General features: G+C 36.5%; 1 protein-coding gene across 15 annotated transcripts in view; it reads right to left on the reverse strand.

Moving 5' to 3' along the window:
• Window positions 1–14,095, reverse strand: part of TTLL5 (tubulin tyrosine ligase like 5) — a 278,708-nt gene that overhangs the window by 153,030 nt on the left and 111,583 nt on the right. For 10 of the 15 annotated variants that reach the window (XM_040641619.1, XM_040641627.1, XM_040641626.1 and 7 more), the window contains 3 exons: window positions 12,862–12,945; window positions 11,878–12,279; window positions 2,668–2,855 (listed from right to left, as the gene is read on the reverse strand). In XM_040641619.1, coding sequence (XP_040497553.1) covers window positions 2,668–2,855; window positions 11,878–12,279; window positions 12,862–12,945 — 674 coding nt within the window. The remainder of the gene's footprint in view (window positions 1–2,667; window positions 2,856–11,877; window positions 12,280–12,861; window positions 12,946–14,095) is intronic. The other 5 variants (XM_040641625.1, XM_040641621.1, XM_040641630.1 and 2 more) reach the window with 3 other exon arrangements.

Below are 14,095 nucleotides of genomic sequence, written 5' to 3' on the forward strand. Positions count from 1 at the left end.
AGGAAAGGAAAGGAAAGGAAAGGAAAGGAAAGGAAAGGAAAGGAAAGGAAAGGAAAGGAAAGGAAAGGAAAGGAAAGGAAAGGAAAGGAAAGGAAAGGAAAGGAAAGGAAAGGAAAGGAAAGGAAAGGAAAGGAAAGGAAAGGAAAGGAAAGGAAAGGAAAGGAAAGGAAAGGAAAGGAAAGGAAAGGAAAGGAAAGGAAAGGAAAGGAAAGGAAAGGAAAGGAAAGGAAAGGAAAGGAAAGGAAAGGAAAGGAAAGGAAAGGAAAGGAAAGGAAAGGAAAGGAAAGGAAAGGAAAGGAAAGGAAAGGAAAGGAAAGGAAAGGAAAGGAAAGGAAAGGAAAGGAAAGGAAAGGAAAGGAAAGGAAAGGAAGAAAGAAAAAGAGGGAGGGAGGAATGGGGAGGGGAGGGAAGGAAAAAAAAACAAAAGAGGAATTGGAAGTAAGGAAATAATCACAGATCTGGGGAAGAAAAAAGCATTTGAATTACTGAACACAAAGCTGCTTCTGATGAAGCTACCTTGAAGGTTTCATGGCCCAAGTTGAGAGAGAAGGGCAGGGCTGCCCCCAAATTAGGTCTGCACCCCCACTAGTAAACACATGGGCCAGAGCCCATATGAAGCCATTGTAACGGGTTATTATTTACAAAGAAGAATAAAAGAATTTTCCAAATTCCAAATTAAGGAATTACTTGCTCCAAGGGGAAGGAGCCAGATAACATATAATTGAGTTTTTCAATAACCAAGTTCACTTTGGTAACACTATATTTTATCTAAAAACTACTTTTTCAAATCAAATTAGAAATAATTTGTTACTAAAAGCCTTTTGTGGCTGAAATATCAATGTTTTCCAAATATATGGCATTTAGACTTTACAAAGTAGTTTTTGCACACTATCTTCAGGAGCCTACTGCATTTACCCCATCAACAAAGACCCTGAGGTTGAAAGCTGAGTGAGCTGTCCGAGATCACACAGCTGGTTCGTGGTGGCTGAAGACAGATGGCTAGTCCAGCTCGCTTTCCACCACCCCACCCTGCTTCTTACATACTACAGCCCCTCCCTCAGTACTGTACCGAGCACCAACCACCCTCTTACCAGACTCTAAAAGTTAAGACTGACATCTAATGGTAAGTTCAGATCCCTACGTACAAGAGTCTGATAGACTGTTAATTCTCTGGCACTGAAGTTCTCCTTCGATGAGAAAGATGGACTGAAGGAAGCGACTTTCCCATTAGGATACAATCACCCTGGAGTCCCACAGGATCAGAATCTTGTCATTTTGCAAGCTTTGCAGCTTACCAAATGACAGAAGCTGAAAATATGTAAACACTGATATTGGCTATGTTTTTTACTATGACTGCAAAGAAAATTTCCTAATGTCTTGGTGGTTCTAGCTGCTCATTTATAAACTGGAAACATACACTCTTGTCAGTGACCCAGTGAAAAACGGGTAGCGGATCACTGGCCCTCTCCCTTCCTCAAAGCCCCTTCACATTTCCAAATTCCTTCCCATTCTACCATGGTCATGACATTCTAGTACCTTCTTCCTATCACTCCATCTGTAAAATCTAACTCGCCCACCCCCCTCAAGTCTCAAAACTGCCCTTGGAAGATTCTTTGCTTTCTATTTCAAATCAGACCTCCTCATCTACTCTCTTTAAATGGTTAGGGATTTGAAAAAGAAAATTCATTACAGCCTCACACACTGGGATGAGGCTGAAGCACAGTTAAAGCTTACCTTTAATTTTGGTTCTAAATTTTATACAGAGAAGCAGGGCACCACCAGGGAGCAGTGTGTTGCCTACTTTTAACATGTGCTCGAATAGTCAGCTTCACTTTTTTCTAGACTTGATGATCATTACAGCGTTGCCGCTAATTAAGACTCTGATGTACCAGAGATATAGCAGAACGTAACTGTGGAGCTCGACTGTAATAAATTCTTTGGAGGACGTCGATGCCATTTTGCATAAAGGAAAGGGAGAAGATATGGCTTCTACTTCTAGTGAAATACCATGGGGATGATGAGCAAGGAGGGCAAAAACAATCCCAAAGTTCTTGTGAAAGTCTCATATAACTTCATTGTGCTGTAAGCTTGTTATTATATCTATAACTTAAGGTCAAAATTGTGGTATCTATTTCTATCTATCCAGCTTCCCAAATGACCTTGATTATAACACTTCTTTCAGCCTCAGCTTCCCCCATCTGTAAAATGGGGAGAATGACATGTGTTGACTAAAGGTGTACTGAAATACTTCACTAGTCGGTAGCCATAAAACGTCCTGAGAGCAAGAGATGAAAGGTGGTACAGTTTAAAAAAAAAAAAAAGTAAAAGGTAATGTTATGGCATTCTGGAAAAATTTTACCAAAGAAATAAGTTATTTTTAAAGATCCTTTAAAAGTCTATTTGACAGCTGAACATTCAAGTCTGTTTATCCATGAAATAAGTAAATCAGAGTTAGTAGCAGACTTAACTTTGGAATACCTGCAACAGAAGCTCATTTTCTTTAAAGATGAAGAGGAACACTCTCATTCTTTAGCTCACACCAACTAATACTCCCTCAACAAGCATCAGCATACAGGAAATGAGCAGAGGCAGGGAAGGACAGAGAACCAGGCCTGCCCTTATGATCCTCAGGACCAAAGAGCTCTTGGGTCCCCCAACTGTCCGTACCTGCTGGGTGAGGAGACTGATGTGGGTGGATGGGGAATACTGCCTGGCTGCCTGCTTCTCAGCCAGCCGCTGAAGCTCGGCCGTAACCATACTCGGGTTATACCGTCTGCTGTACGGAGAGCCATCTTCTCCCTCTCTTTGAGTTTTAGCCGTTCCCGAGTGAAGCCTGTTTGGATGGCATGAACCTGCTAAAAAAAGAGAAAAGTTTTTACCCACTTAGGAAAAAAGCCCTTAGGGCGATGACAGAGAACTCTCAGCCAACAGATACTTTACTGAATCCCAGGGATCTTTGACAACTTGTTACAAGCATTTATGAACATGCTTTTGTTTACAATGGAAGCTTCACACACACAAAATTTCATCATATGCAGTGGGGAACAACCACTCCTAGAATTTACTAATCTTAATGAATAGAAAAAGTGTAGTTTTAAAACTCATTGTAATTCTTATTTTTCTTGTAATGGGACTTTACTTGTCAGTAGTCTATGGCACCTACTGTCAAATAAGCCACAATCCTTCTTACCAAGCTCAAAAGGGAAAACAGATAAAAGCAAAACAGTATAATTAGAAAAACACCAATAATCTTATATTGATGAAATGATTCATTTTCCTTTCAGATTTAAACGCTTTTCTTCCAACTGTGATATCAAGAGAGTTCTATTATTCTTGAGCACTGAAATTCTGGCAAAAAGAAATTATTTAATACAAAATCGAGGTTTGTATTTTTTCTATAATGGAAGTCACACATCTCACTGAAAAACAAAAAATTTAAAACCCAGAAAACACTATGTTTCCTTTCTGTCTTATTAATGTTCATATAACTGTGATCATTTGGTATAGACAATCTGGTGACACTGTTTTAAAAAATCTATAACTCTTTCATGTTTGCTTTATTGTGAGATACATAGAAAATTGTACAGCAGATGTGTAAGTTATAAAGAATACTATGATCAACCGTGAACGTACTCCCAACCCCAAAACCGTTATTACCAATTAATGTGCATCAATTATGTGCTCCTCTTGAGACATCACTTATCTCCCCTTATCATCATTCCCTTCCTTTAAAAATATCTTCAATAATGTGTCTGTGTGGTTTGTGTCTGTATGCATAAACAAAATACTAGATCACATTGCTTGGTTTTGAGATCTACAAAAGTGCTCTTACTGCAGTAGTTTCCTGAGATTGGCTCTTGTCATTCAATACCACACTTTCAAGATTCATCCTTGCTAAGCGTAGCTTAAAATGCATTAAATTATCAGCTGCTTGGTATTCCATTTTGCAAATGCACTACAACTCAATTTTCTCTTCCCCCATCCATGGATATTTTTGTTATTTCAAGCTTATTGCTATTATAAACAGTACAGCCATGAACACTCTTGAATACATCTCCTGGGCCACGTGTGAAAGAACCTCCCTTGCGTATATACCTAAGAATGGGATTGTTGAATCACAGAGTATGTAAATCTCAAATTTATGTGATAACACCAAAGTGGCATTTTTTTACATCCCCACAAACAAAATAGGGAGAGTTCCTGCTGNNCACATCCCCTCTGACACTTAGTATTGTCAAGTATCTTAATTCTTCCCACTTCTAAGGGGATAAAAATCTCATTGTAGTCTCCATTTACATTCACTGATTAATAATGACGCTGAGCACGTGTTACATTTTTTCTCATACCACTGACCATTTTTCTATTGGGTTGTCTTTTCTTATTGATTTATGGGAGTTTTGCTTATGTTTTCACTTGCTGCATACCATACAATCTTAAAGATAGTCTTGTTTATTTTATCCTATTAGTTTTTATTGAAGATTTATTTATTTTAGAGAGAAAGAGAGAGAGGGCATGCGTGCATGCATGCGCCCAAGTGTGGGAGGGAGGAGGGGGGAGAGAATCTCACACAGACTCCCTGCTGACTGCGGAGCCTGATGCGGAGCTCAATCTCACAACCCTGAGATCTTGACCTGAACCTAAATCAAGAGTCAGATACTTAACCGACTGAGCCAACCAGGTGCCCCTATTTTATCCTAAAAGTTTTAAGTTTTGCATCTGAAATTAATCTTATACATAGTGTAAGTCACTGACCTACTCTCATTTTTTTCTCTGTATTATTAACTAATCATCCCAGTACCATGTATTGAGAAACCCTTCTTCTTCCACTATGCACAATGCCATCTTGGATAGGTATCAAAGTTCCATCTATCTGTGTTGTAATTCCTATTCTTTTCCATTGTCCATTTGCCAATACTAAACTGTCTCAGTTATCATATTTTTATATAAGTATAATGAGGTGTTCCTCCACTTTATTTTTGCTCTTTCATAGGTTCTCACTATTCTTGGCCATGTAGAACGGGCTTGTCAAGTGTAACAACAGACCTGTTGAGGTTCCGGCTGGAACCGTATTGAATCCAGGGATCAATCTGATGAGAACTGAAACATTTAGGACAATGATTCTTTCAATCCATGCACATAGGCTATTTAATCTATTTTATTTAGGTTTTCTCTAATGTCCCTCAAAAAGCCTTATAAAATTTCCTTTCTTTCCTAAATTTATCTCTAAATTTTATTCCTAAGTTTATTGTTTTCTTGGTGGTAACTGTTACACAACAATGTGAATGTACTTAATGCCACTAAACTACAAACTTAAAAACTTAAAAATAGTTAAAATGGTAAATCTTTATATATTTAACCACACTACAAAAAAAAAATTGCTTTCTAACTTGGTTGCTAATATACAGAAAAAGCTACTGATTTTTAATATTGATCTTACAGCCATCACACTGCTAAAATAATTATTTCTAAAATGTATCTGTAGATTACTTTCAGTTGTCTCTGCAGACAATATATTATCTGCAAATAAACAAATTTTATTTCCTCCTTTTTGATCCTTATGCTTTTAATTTCTTTTGTCTTACTATGCTGGTTCTGGTAAAACATTAAATAGAAGCAATATTAGTGGGCATCCTTTCATGGCTCTTAATGTTAAAAAGAATTCTTTCGACATTTCCCCATTTACACTGATACCTCTTGTAGGATTTTGGCAGATAGCCTTTTTCAGCTCAAGAGAGTTTCCTTCTCTTCCTAGTAGGCTGAGAGCTTTATCATGAATGAGTGTGGAATTTTATCAAATTCTCTGCATCTACTAAGATGAATATCGTTCTTCTCCTGTAATTTGTTGATGTGTCAAATGTCGTTTTAACATTTTCTAATGTTAAGCCCCTTCTGTGTACCTTGCTTGTTCATGGTGTCCTATCTCATTCCTATGTTGCTAGATTTGGCTGGCTTATATTTTGATTATAATTTTTGCATTTATGTTCATAAATGAAGCTGGTCTATAATTTCCCTAGTACTGTCCTCAACTGGTTTTGTTACTAAGATTAAACTAGGTGTCCAAAATGAGTTGAGTATTTTCTTTTCCCATTCTTGAGAAGAGTTTAAGATTGGAATTATCTGCCCCTTGAAAGATTGTTAGAACTTACAAAATTATCTGGGCCTCAAATTTTCTTTGTGAGATTTTTAACTTTTGTTTCAATCATCTTAATACTTACAGGACTGTTGAGGCTTTCTTTATCTTCTTGAGTCAATCTCAGGTAAGTTATACTTTCGTATTTGTCCATTTTGTAGGTTTTCAATTTTATTGGAATAAATGGTTAACAGTATTAAACTGTGATCACAAAGACAGCATGGTACTGGCACAAAAACAGACACATAGACCAATGGAACAGAATAGAGAACCCAGAAATGGACCCTCGGCTCTATGGGCAACTAATCCTTGACAAAGCAGGAAAAAACATCCAGTGAAAAAAAGACAGTCTCTTCAATAAATGGTGCTGGGAAAATTGGACAGCTACATGCAAAAGAATGAAACTTGACCACTCTCTCACACCATACACAAAAATAAACTCCAAATGGATGAAAGACCTCGATGTGAGACAGGAATCCATCAAAATCCTAGAGGAGAACATAGGCTGCAACCTCTACGACATCGGCCAAAGCAACCTTTTTCATGACACATCTCCAAAGGCAAGAGAAACAAAAGATAAAATGAACTTGTGGGACTTCATCAAGATAAAAATCTTCTGCACAGCCAAGGAAACAGTCAAAAAAACTAAGAGGCAGCCCACGGAATGGGAGAATATATTTGCAAATGACACTACAGATAAAAGACTGGTATCCAAGATCTACAAAGAACTTCTCAAACTCAATACATGAGAAACAAATAAAGAAATCAAAAAATGGGCAGAAGATATGAACAGACACTTTTCCAGTGGAGACATAGAAATGGCTAACAGACACATGAAAAAATGTTCAAAATCATTAGCCATCAGGGAAATTCAAATCAAAACCACACTAAGATACCACCTTACGCCAGTTAGAATGGCAAAAATAGACAAGGCAAGAAACAACAATTGTTGGAGAGGATGTGGAGAAAGGGGATCCCTCCTACATTGTTGGTGGGAATGCAAGTTGATTCAGCACTCTGGAAAACAGTGTGGAGGTCGCTTAAAAAGTTAAAAACTGAGCTACCCTATGATCCAGCAATTGCACTACTGGGTATTTACCCCAAAGATACAGATGTAGTGAAAAGAAGGGCCATATGCACCCCAATGTTCATAGCAGCATTGTCCACAATAGCTAAATCGTGGAAGGAGCAAGGGAAGAATGAAGGGGGGTAACAGAAGGGGGAATGAACCATGAGAGACTATGGACTCTGGGAGACAAACTGAGGGCTTCAGGGGTGGGGGGGTAGGGATTGGGACAGGCTGGTGATGGGTATTAAGGAGGGCACATATTGCATGGAGCACTGGGTGTTATATGCAAATAATGAATCATGGAACACTACATCAAAAACTAAGGATGTACTATATGGTGACTAACATAACATAATAAAAAATTATTATTAAAAGAAACAGTATTCTTTTTGTCACCTATGCAATATTTGTTTGTTCTATAGCTTTTCCATCCATTTTATTATTTATCCATGTCTTCTCTCTTTTCTTGATCAGTCTCAGCAGAGAGCTGTCCATCTTATTAGGGTTTTCAAAGAACTTTTGGCTTTGATATTCTCTAGTGTGCTTTATTTCTGAATTCTCTGATTTTTTTGCCCTTATCTTTATTATTTCTTTTTATTTTGATTTATGATGTTTTGTTTTTATAATGTCTGAAATTAAATACTTAGAAATTAATATTCAGCCTTTCTTCCTTTCAAATGAAAATTTTTAAGGCAGTAAATTTCCCTCCACACACTGCCCTTCATTGTTCTCCATACACCTGGACATGCGGTTTTCTCATTATCATTCAGTTCTAATACTTTTACATTTATTTCCATTATGATTTCTTCTTTGACTATTTTTTTTTAGGTTTTAATTTAAATTCCAATTAATTAACAGACACTGTAATATTAGTTTCAGGTATACAATATAGTGATTCAATGCTTCCATACAACACCCGGTGTTTGACTCTTTTTAATCCTGAAATTCATGAGGATTTGTTATATACTGTACTTTTTGTTATTGCCATTCAATTTAATTACAGTGTAGACAGAGACTGTCCCTGTATGATACCAATTCTGTGAAATTTGTCTTATTTTATGATGTAGGGGATGACTGGTTTTATGAATATATTATGAGTCCTTGAGAAGGTGTTTTCTCTAATTATTAGGTACACACTTCTATGTATGATCAATTGATAAACCTTATCAACTTGTTCAAATCCTCTTTATCTTTGCTGACTTAAAACAATCTGTTTAGTTTATTAGAAGTATGTAGAAATCTCCCACTAAGACAGTGGATTTATAGACCCTCATGTACTTGTATCAATCTTTGTTTTATATATTTGGAGGTTATATATATATATAAAATATATATATATTGGGTGCACTTAGAACTGTTTTATCTTTCTGCTGAACTAAACCTTTACCTTTTGTCTTATATAATTACTCTCTGTAAGGAAATTTTACATCTTAAAGTCTATTTTAGCATATGTTAATATAGCTATACCATGTTTCTTCTGGTTGGTATTTACATGGCATTTCTTTCTTTATCCTTTTACTTTCAACCACTCCTTGTTCTTCTCCTTAGGTGTATCTCTCTCTGGTAAGCAGCACACAGTTGGATTTTTAAAAAAATCAACTTGACACTCTTCTAACAAGTTCAACCCATTTATATTTATTTGATTCTTGACACTGGGACTTGGTTTGCTATGTTCTAAGTTTCGCTTCTCTTGCTTTTTCTAAGCTTTCTGCTTAATCCATTTTTCTTCTTCCCAAAGGTTTAGAATTTCCATATTTTTACTCTTTTGGTGGTGACCTTTGAAATTTCATACTGTAATTTATCTTTAAAAAGTCGAAGTTAAATCATATCCTACTCTCACTCTCAAACTATTCAATAACCACAGAAAATTTTAACTCAAATCACTTGCAGGCTATTATTGTCATTTACTATATTGTTGTCTATTACTGTGTAAGCCATTCAGAATGTGTTCTCTGACCACTGTGGAAATAAGAGAAACAGACAATTAAAAGAAGGAGAGAATGCCAACTATCTGAACATTAAACAATATACTTGGTGTTATACGCAACTAATGAATCATCAAACTTTACATCAAAAACCAGGGATGTACTGTATGGTGAATAACATAATATAATAAAAAATATTATTATAAAAAAATAAATAAACAATATGCTTATAAACAATCCATGGGTCAAAGGATAAATCACAATTGAAATTTAAAAATATTTTTGAACTGACTAGCTCCTTCTGTTCCCTATCCCTCTCTGGGAAGTGTGAAAAAGGAAGATTTTTTAAAGAAAGATTTGATTAACACAGGTTATTGGAGACACTGATCTTACCAAATTTCTCTCAAATGGGAGAAAACAGTTCAAACCAGAACATTATTATTATTACTATTGATCTTAGAAGATTAAATCACAAGAATAAGCACTCAGAAATAGCACACACATACATGCCCATATTTATAATTATGACTTATTAAAATAGACATTTATTATCTCTGATTCAAGCTGCGTATTATAATATTCATTTCATTTGAAATCAGATACTAATTAAGAAATATAAGTTGACTATTTACAAAACATAGCTTAGCTGTAACTCATCTTAACATGGATATTATTAAACTGTTTAAAAACTTGACAAACGGTAAGGTATTTACCAAACTAATCTACAGATTCAACACAATCCTATCCAAATCCCATCTGCCTATTTCTGCAGAAATTGACAAGCTGATCCTAAAGTCCATGTGAAAACGCAAGGGATCCAGAGTAGTCTAAACAATATGGAAAAAAGGAACAAAATTGAAAAAAATCACTTGTGGTGATTTCAAAACTTACTACAATTCTACAGTCAAGACAATGTGGTACTGGTATATGGCTAGACATATCGATCAGTGGAACAGAACTGAGACTCCATAATACACCCTTACATTTATGATTAAATGATTTTTGACAAAAATGCCAAGATAATTCAACAGGGAAATAATACTAACAAATGGTGCTGGGACAACTGAATATGCATGCAAAAGAATGAAGTTAGACCCTTACACCACACCCTACACAAAAGTTAAATTCAAAATGGATAAAAGACCTAAATGAAAGAGCCTAAACTATAAACTCCTTAGAAAAAACATGCATATAAATCTGTTACCTTGGGTTAGGCAATAATTTTTCAGATATGATACCAAAAACGTAAGTGCAAAAGAAAAACAGATAAATTAGATGTCATCAAAATAAAAAGCTTTTGTGCTTCAAAAACACGAAATGATGACCAACAGAAGGGAAGAAAATATTTCAAAATTACGCATCTGACAAGGGACTTGTATCCAGACTACATAAAGACTATAACTCAACAATAAAAAACAAATATCCCAATTTAAAAATAGGCAAAGGATTTGAATAAATATTTATCCAAAGAAAGTATACTGATGGTCAAAAAGCACATGAAAAGATGTTCAACATCATTAGTCATTAGGGAAATGCAAATAATAACCACAAAAATGAGACTATTTCCAGCCCACTAGAATAGGTAAAATCAGAAAGACAGACAATAGTAAGTGTGAGCAAGGATGTGCAGAAATTGGGACCTTCATGCATTGCTGGAAGCAAAATGATGCAGTCCCTTTGAAAACAGTTTAGAAGTCACTAAAAAAAAAAAACACCAAACAAACCATGAAGTTACCGTATGACCCAACGATTCCACTCCTATGTATACATCCAAGAGAAACGAGAACATAGGTCCACACAAAAACTTGTACACAAACATTTATAGCAGCAGTATTCTTAACAGCTCCAAAGTGAAAACAACCCAGATGTCCATCAACTGATAAATGGATAAACAAAGCATGGTATATCCATCCAATGGAATACTATTCAGCCATACAAAGGAATGAAGTACTGATATATGCTACAACATGAGTGAACCTTGGAGAAACTGTGCTAAGTGAAATAAGTCATTCACAAAACACGACTAATCGTACGATTCCACTTACATAAAATGTCCAGAACAGGCAAATCTATAGAGACAGAAAGTAGTTTAGTGGTTGCTAGGGCTGGGGGAAGGAGGAAACAGATAGTGACTACAAATAGGTATGAGGTTTCTTCAGGGATAAAGAAAATGTTCCAAAATAAGAGATAGTGGTGTTGGCTGCACAGCTATGTGAATATACTAAAAATCACTGAACTGCACACCTCAAAGTGGTGGATTTTACAGTATATGAATTGTATCTCAATAAAACTGTTATTAAAAATGGGGGGAAACTTCACTGATAATACGGGTCTACCTACTTCATTTGAAGTTAGATACCTTATTTTAAGAATTCTTTGGTTATTTATTCAGGTCATATTTGACTGTAAATACACTGAAAAATAACTATTTGAATCAGAAAGAATATATACAGCACACTCGTAGGTCTATGATGATCTGTGATGGAAAATCTCCTGACTGGACTGTAAGCTCCTACTAAATAGAATGGTCTCATTCATCTCTTTATCCAGCATCTCAAAGAAGTCCTGATTCATTTTGTATTAATGAATGAATGCTACTGGACCAAATGCAGTCTCATCAGAACAATGCATGTGTCCCTTTACCTTTCAAAAGAAAAGCAAAGGGAAGAGATGGCATTCTTTGTTTTGTTTTTTTTTATTGGGGCTGGGGAGGAGCTGACATTGAAGGCTGCCTTTCATTTTCTCACACTCACCTGCCTTTGCTGAAGAGGGACGAGACAGTTTCTGGCTATAGATGTGTGCAGCACTTTGGAAAGAGGAAAAGGGGCCAATGGTGTAACTGCCTGATCGACAGCGTGGCAGGCCAGCGGGGCTTGGCGCGATCTGTGTCCCAGGATGTATGGAGGGAGAGGCACTGTCAGGGACTGTGCTCAGTAAAATTGTTGGCTGGTGAGACATGCTGGGGATAGCTGGAGGAATCTGAGATAAAGAAGAATGGTGGCCAGGCCCTGGTGAGAAGTCAGAGGTTGTAATAATAGATGACAAGTGGGTATTGGGAATTTTCTGCAGAAGAGTAGCAGCAGGACCAGAGAAAGAAGCAGAGGAAGAATTTGTATAGACTAATTTAGCCTCTTTTTCTGCTGAAGTGGTAAATCCTATTAAAACAAAAACAAACAAAATAAAACAAAACAAAACAGATCATTTTAGGAAAAACTGACATATAATCTCTATAAAACATGAAGTAAACATTTTTAAACATCAAAATAATCTTAGCATGAAACAGAAATCATGAAAGATAGAGACTTTAATGAGTGTTCATCATGAACTTAACGAATTATGCCTACCAAGACAACCTGGCAACAGAAACAGTTTAGTTTTTGTCCTAGAATTTCTAAAAGCTGGAGTTGAGACTGCCTCCATCAACCAGAGCAGGCATTTTACAAATGTGGGGGCATTAGGACAAAAGTTTCTGGTAGTGACGGCTAACTCCTCTCCCTCTGCTTTTCAACCTTCTAGGAAAATTTCTAAATATTAAGAAATGAAAAATTCCTCAGAAGGAAAATAGGTTACCAGTAAATAAAAGGGGAATTCTAAGGGAAGAGAAAGAACGAAGAAAAGGAACTTCTTTCGGGTAATGCCTTACGCTTCAGAATCATTTACTATCTGGTGACTTTTTTCCTCCCCTTTTAGGGATTTATCAGAGAGCAGCAAATCTATGTAGGTTTGAAGTCACTCACGAGATAATTTATCAGAGTGAATTTCTGTTGCCTGCTGCTGTTTTGGCTGCTTTATTTTCACTTCCTCCATTGTCTCAGGGTGATCTGAAACAGAAAATAAATACTGAGCTTAGGCTTTCTTACTAATCAAATGCTCTACATATAATCTTGTTTCCAAAATATAACACAACTCATAATTAATCCCAGGAACATTATATACCCCACCACACTTTCCCAAGGCTGGCCATATCCACAGCCCTGTTGAGTGGGCAACCAACCAAAAGATTCCCAACTATTCCCAACCCCAGCTCCAGCTAACTGAACCAGGGAAAAATACTTAAACCCAGGGCAGCCATCCATGGATGGAAATAAGCTAGGACATGCCTGGAAAAGAAAAAATAATAATAATAGTAAGTAAGGGCAGTCAGATGTCTCTACCAAGAATTCAAACTAAGGAAACTAAGAAACCAAGCTTGTTGGTGGTACCCATTAGAGCAAAGAAATCATAATACGTATGGAGCACTGCAACGACCAAGAGATAGAAAGAACAGCCCCAACATTTGTTGGCATGATAACCTGGATACTACAATAATTCTGTATTAATTAATTAATTAATTAGAGAGAGAGAGTGGTGGGGGGAAGGGGCAGAGGGAGAGGGAAAGGGAGAGTCTTAAGCAGGCTGCACACCCAGTGTGGAGCCCAACGTGGGGCTCCATCTCACGACCCTGGGATCATGACCTGAGCCGAAATCAAGGGTCAGACACTTAACCAACTGAGCCACCCAGGTGCCCACAATAGCTCTGTATCTTTAAGTAAACTTCTTAGTTTTAGTTCAGCAAGCTGAGTGAGTTTACTTGAGATAGGGTGATCAGTACATTCATGACAAAATCACTCTAATAAAATAAATTCCACTCTAATAAACTAGTTTTTTTCTACCACAGAATTTTGAAAGAGGACAGCCAGGACTAATCATGTACTTGCGGAAATATTCCAAAATCTTTTTCAGGACTAGTTCATATAAAAACTTAAGAAAGGCCATTTTACACATCATCCTTCAGAATGAAACAACAAGGACATATCAATTATTTTCTGTCACCACCAGCAGTGGTGATACTGTCAGACATGTGTTTGCTCATGTTTGAAATCAGTCCAGATACTATCAGATGTCATAACGCTATTTCTTTGATTGGGGCCTTCCTACTGCCTCTCTAGTTATTCTTGATAGATATAGATAGGTATAGATCTTCTTATGTAG

This window comes from Ursus maritimus, unplaced genomic scaffold, assembly GCF_017311325.1.
Source record: "Ursus maritimus isolate PB19 unplaced genomic scaffold, ASM1731132v1 scaffold_25, whole genome shotgun sequence".
NCBI lineage: Eukaryota > Metazoa > Chordata > Mammalia > Carnivora > Ursidae > Ursus > Ursus maritimus.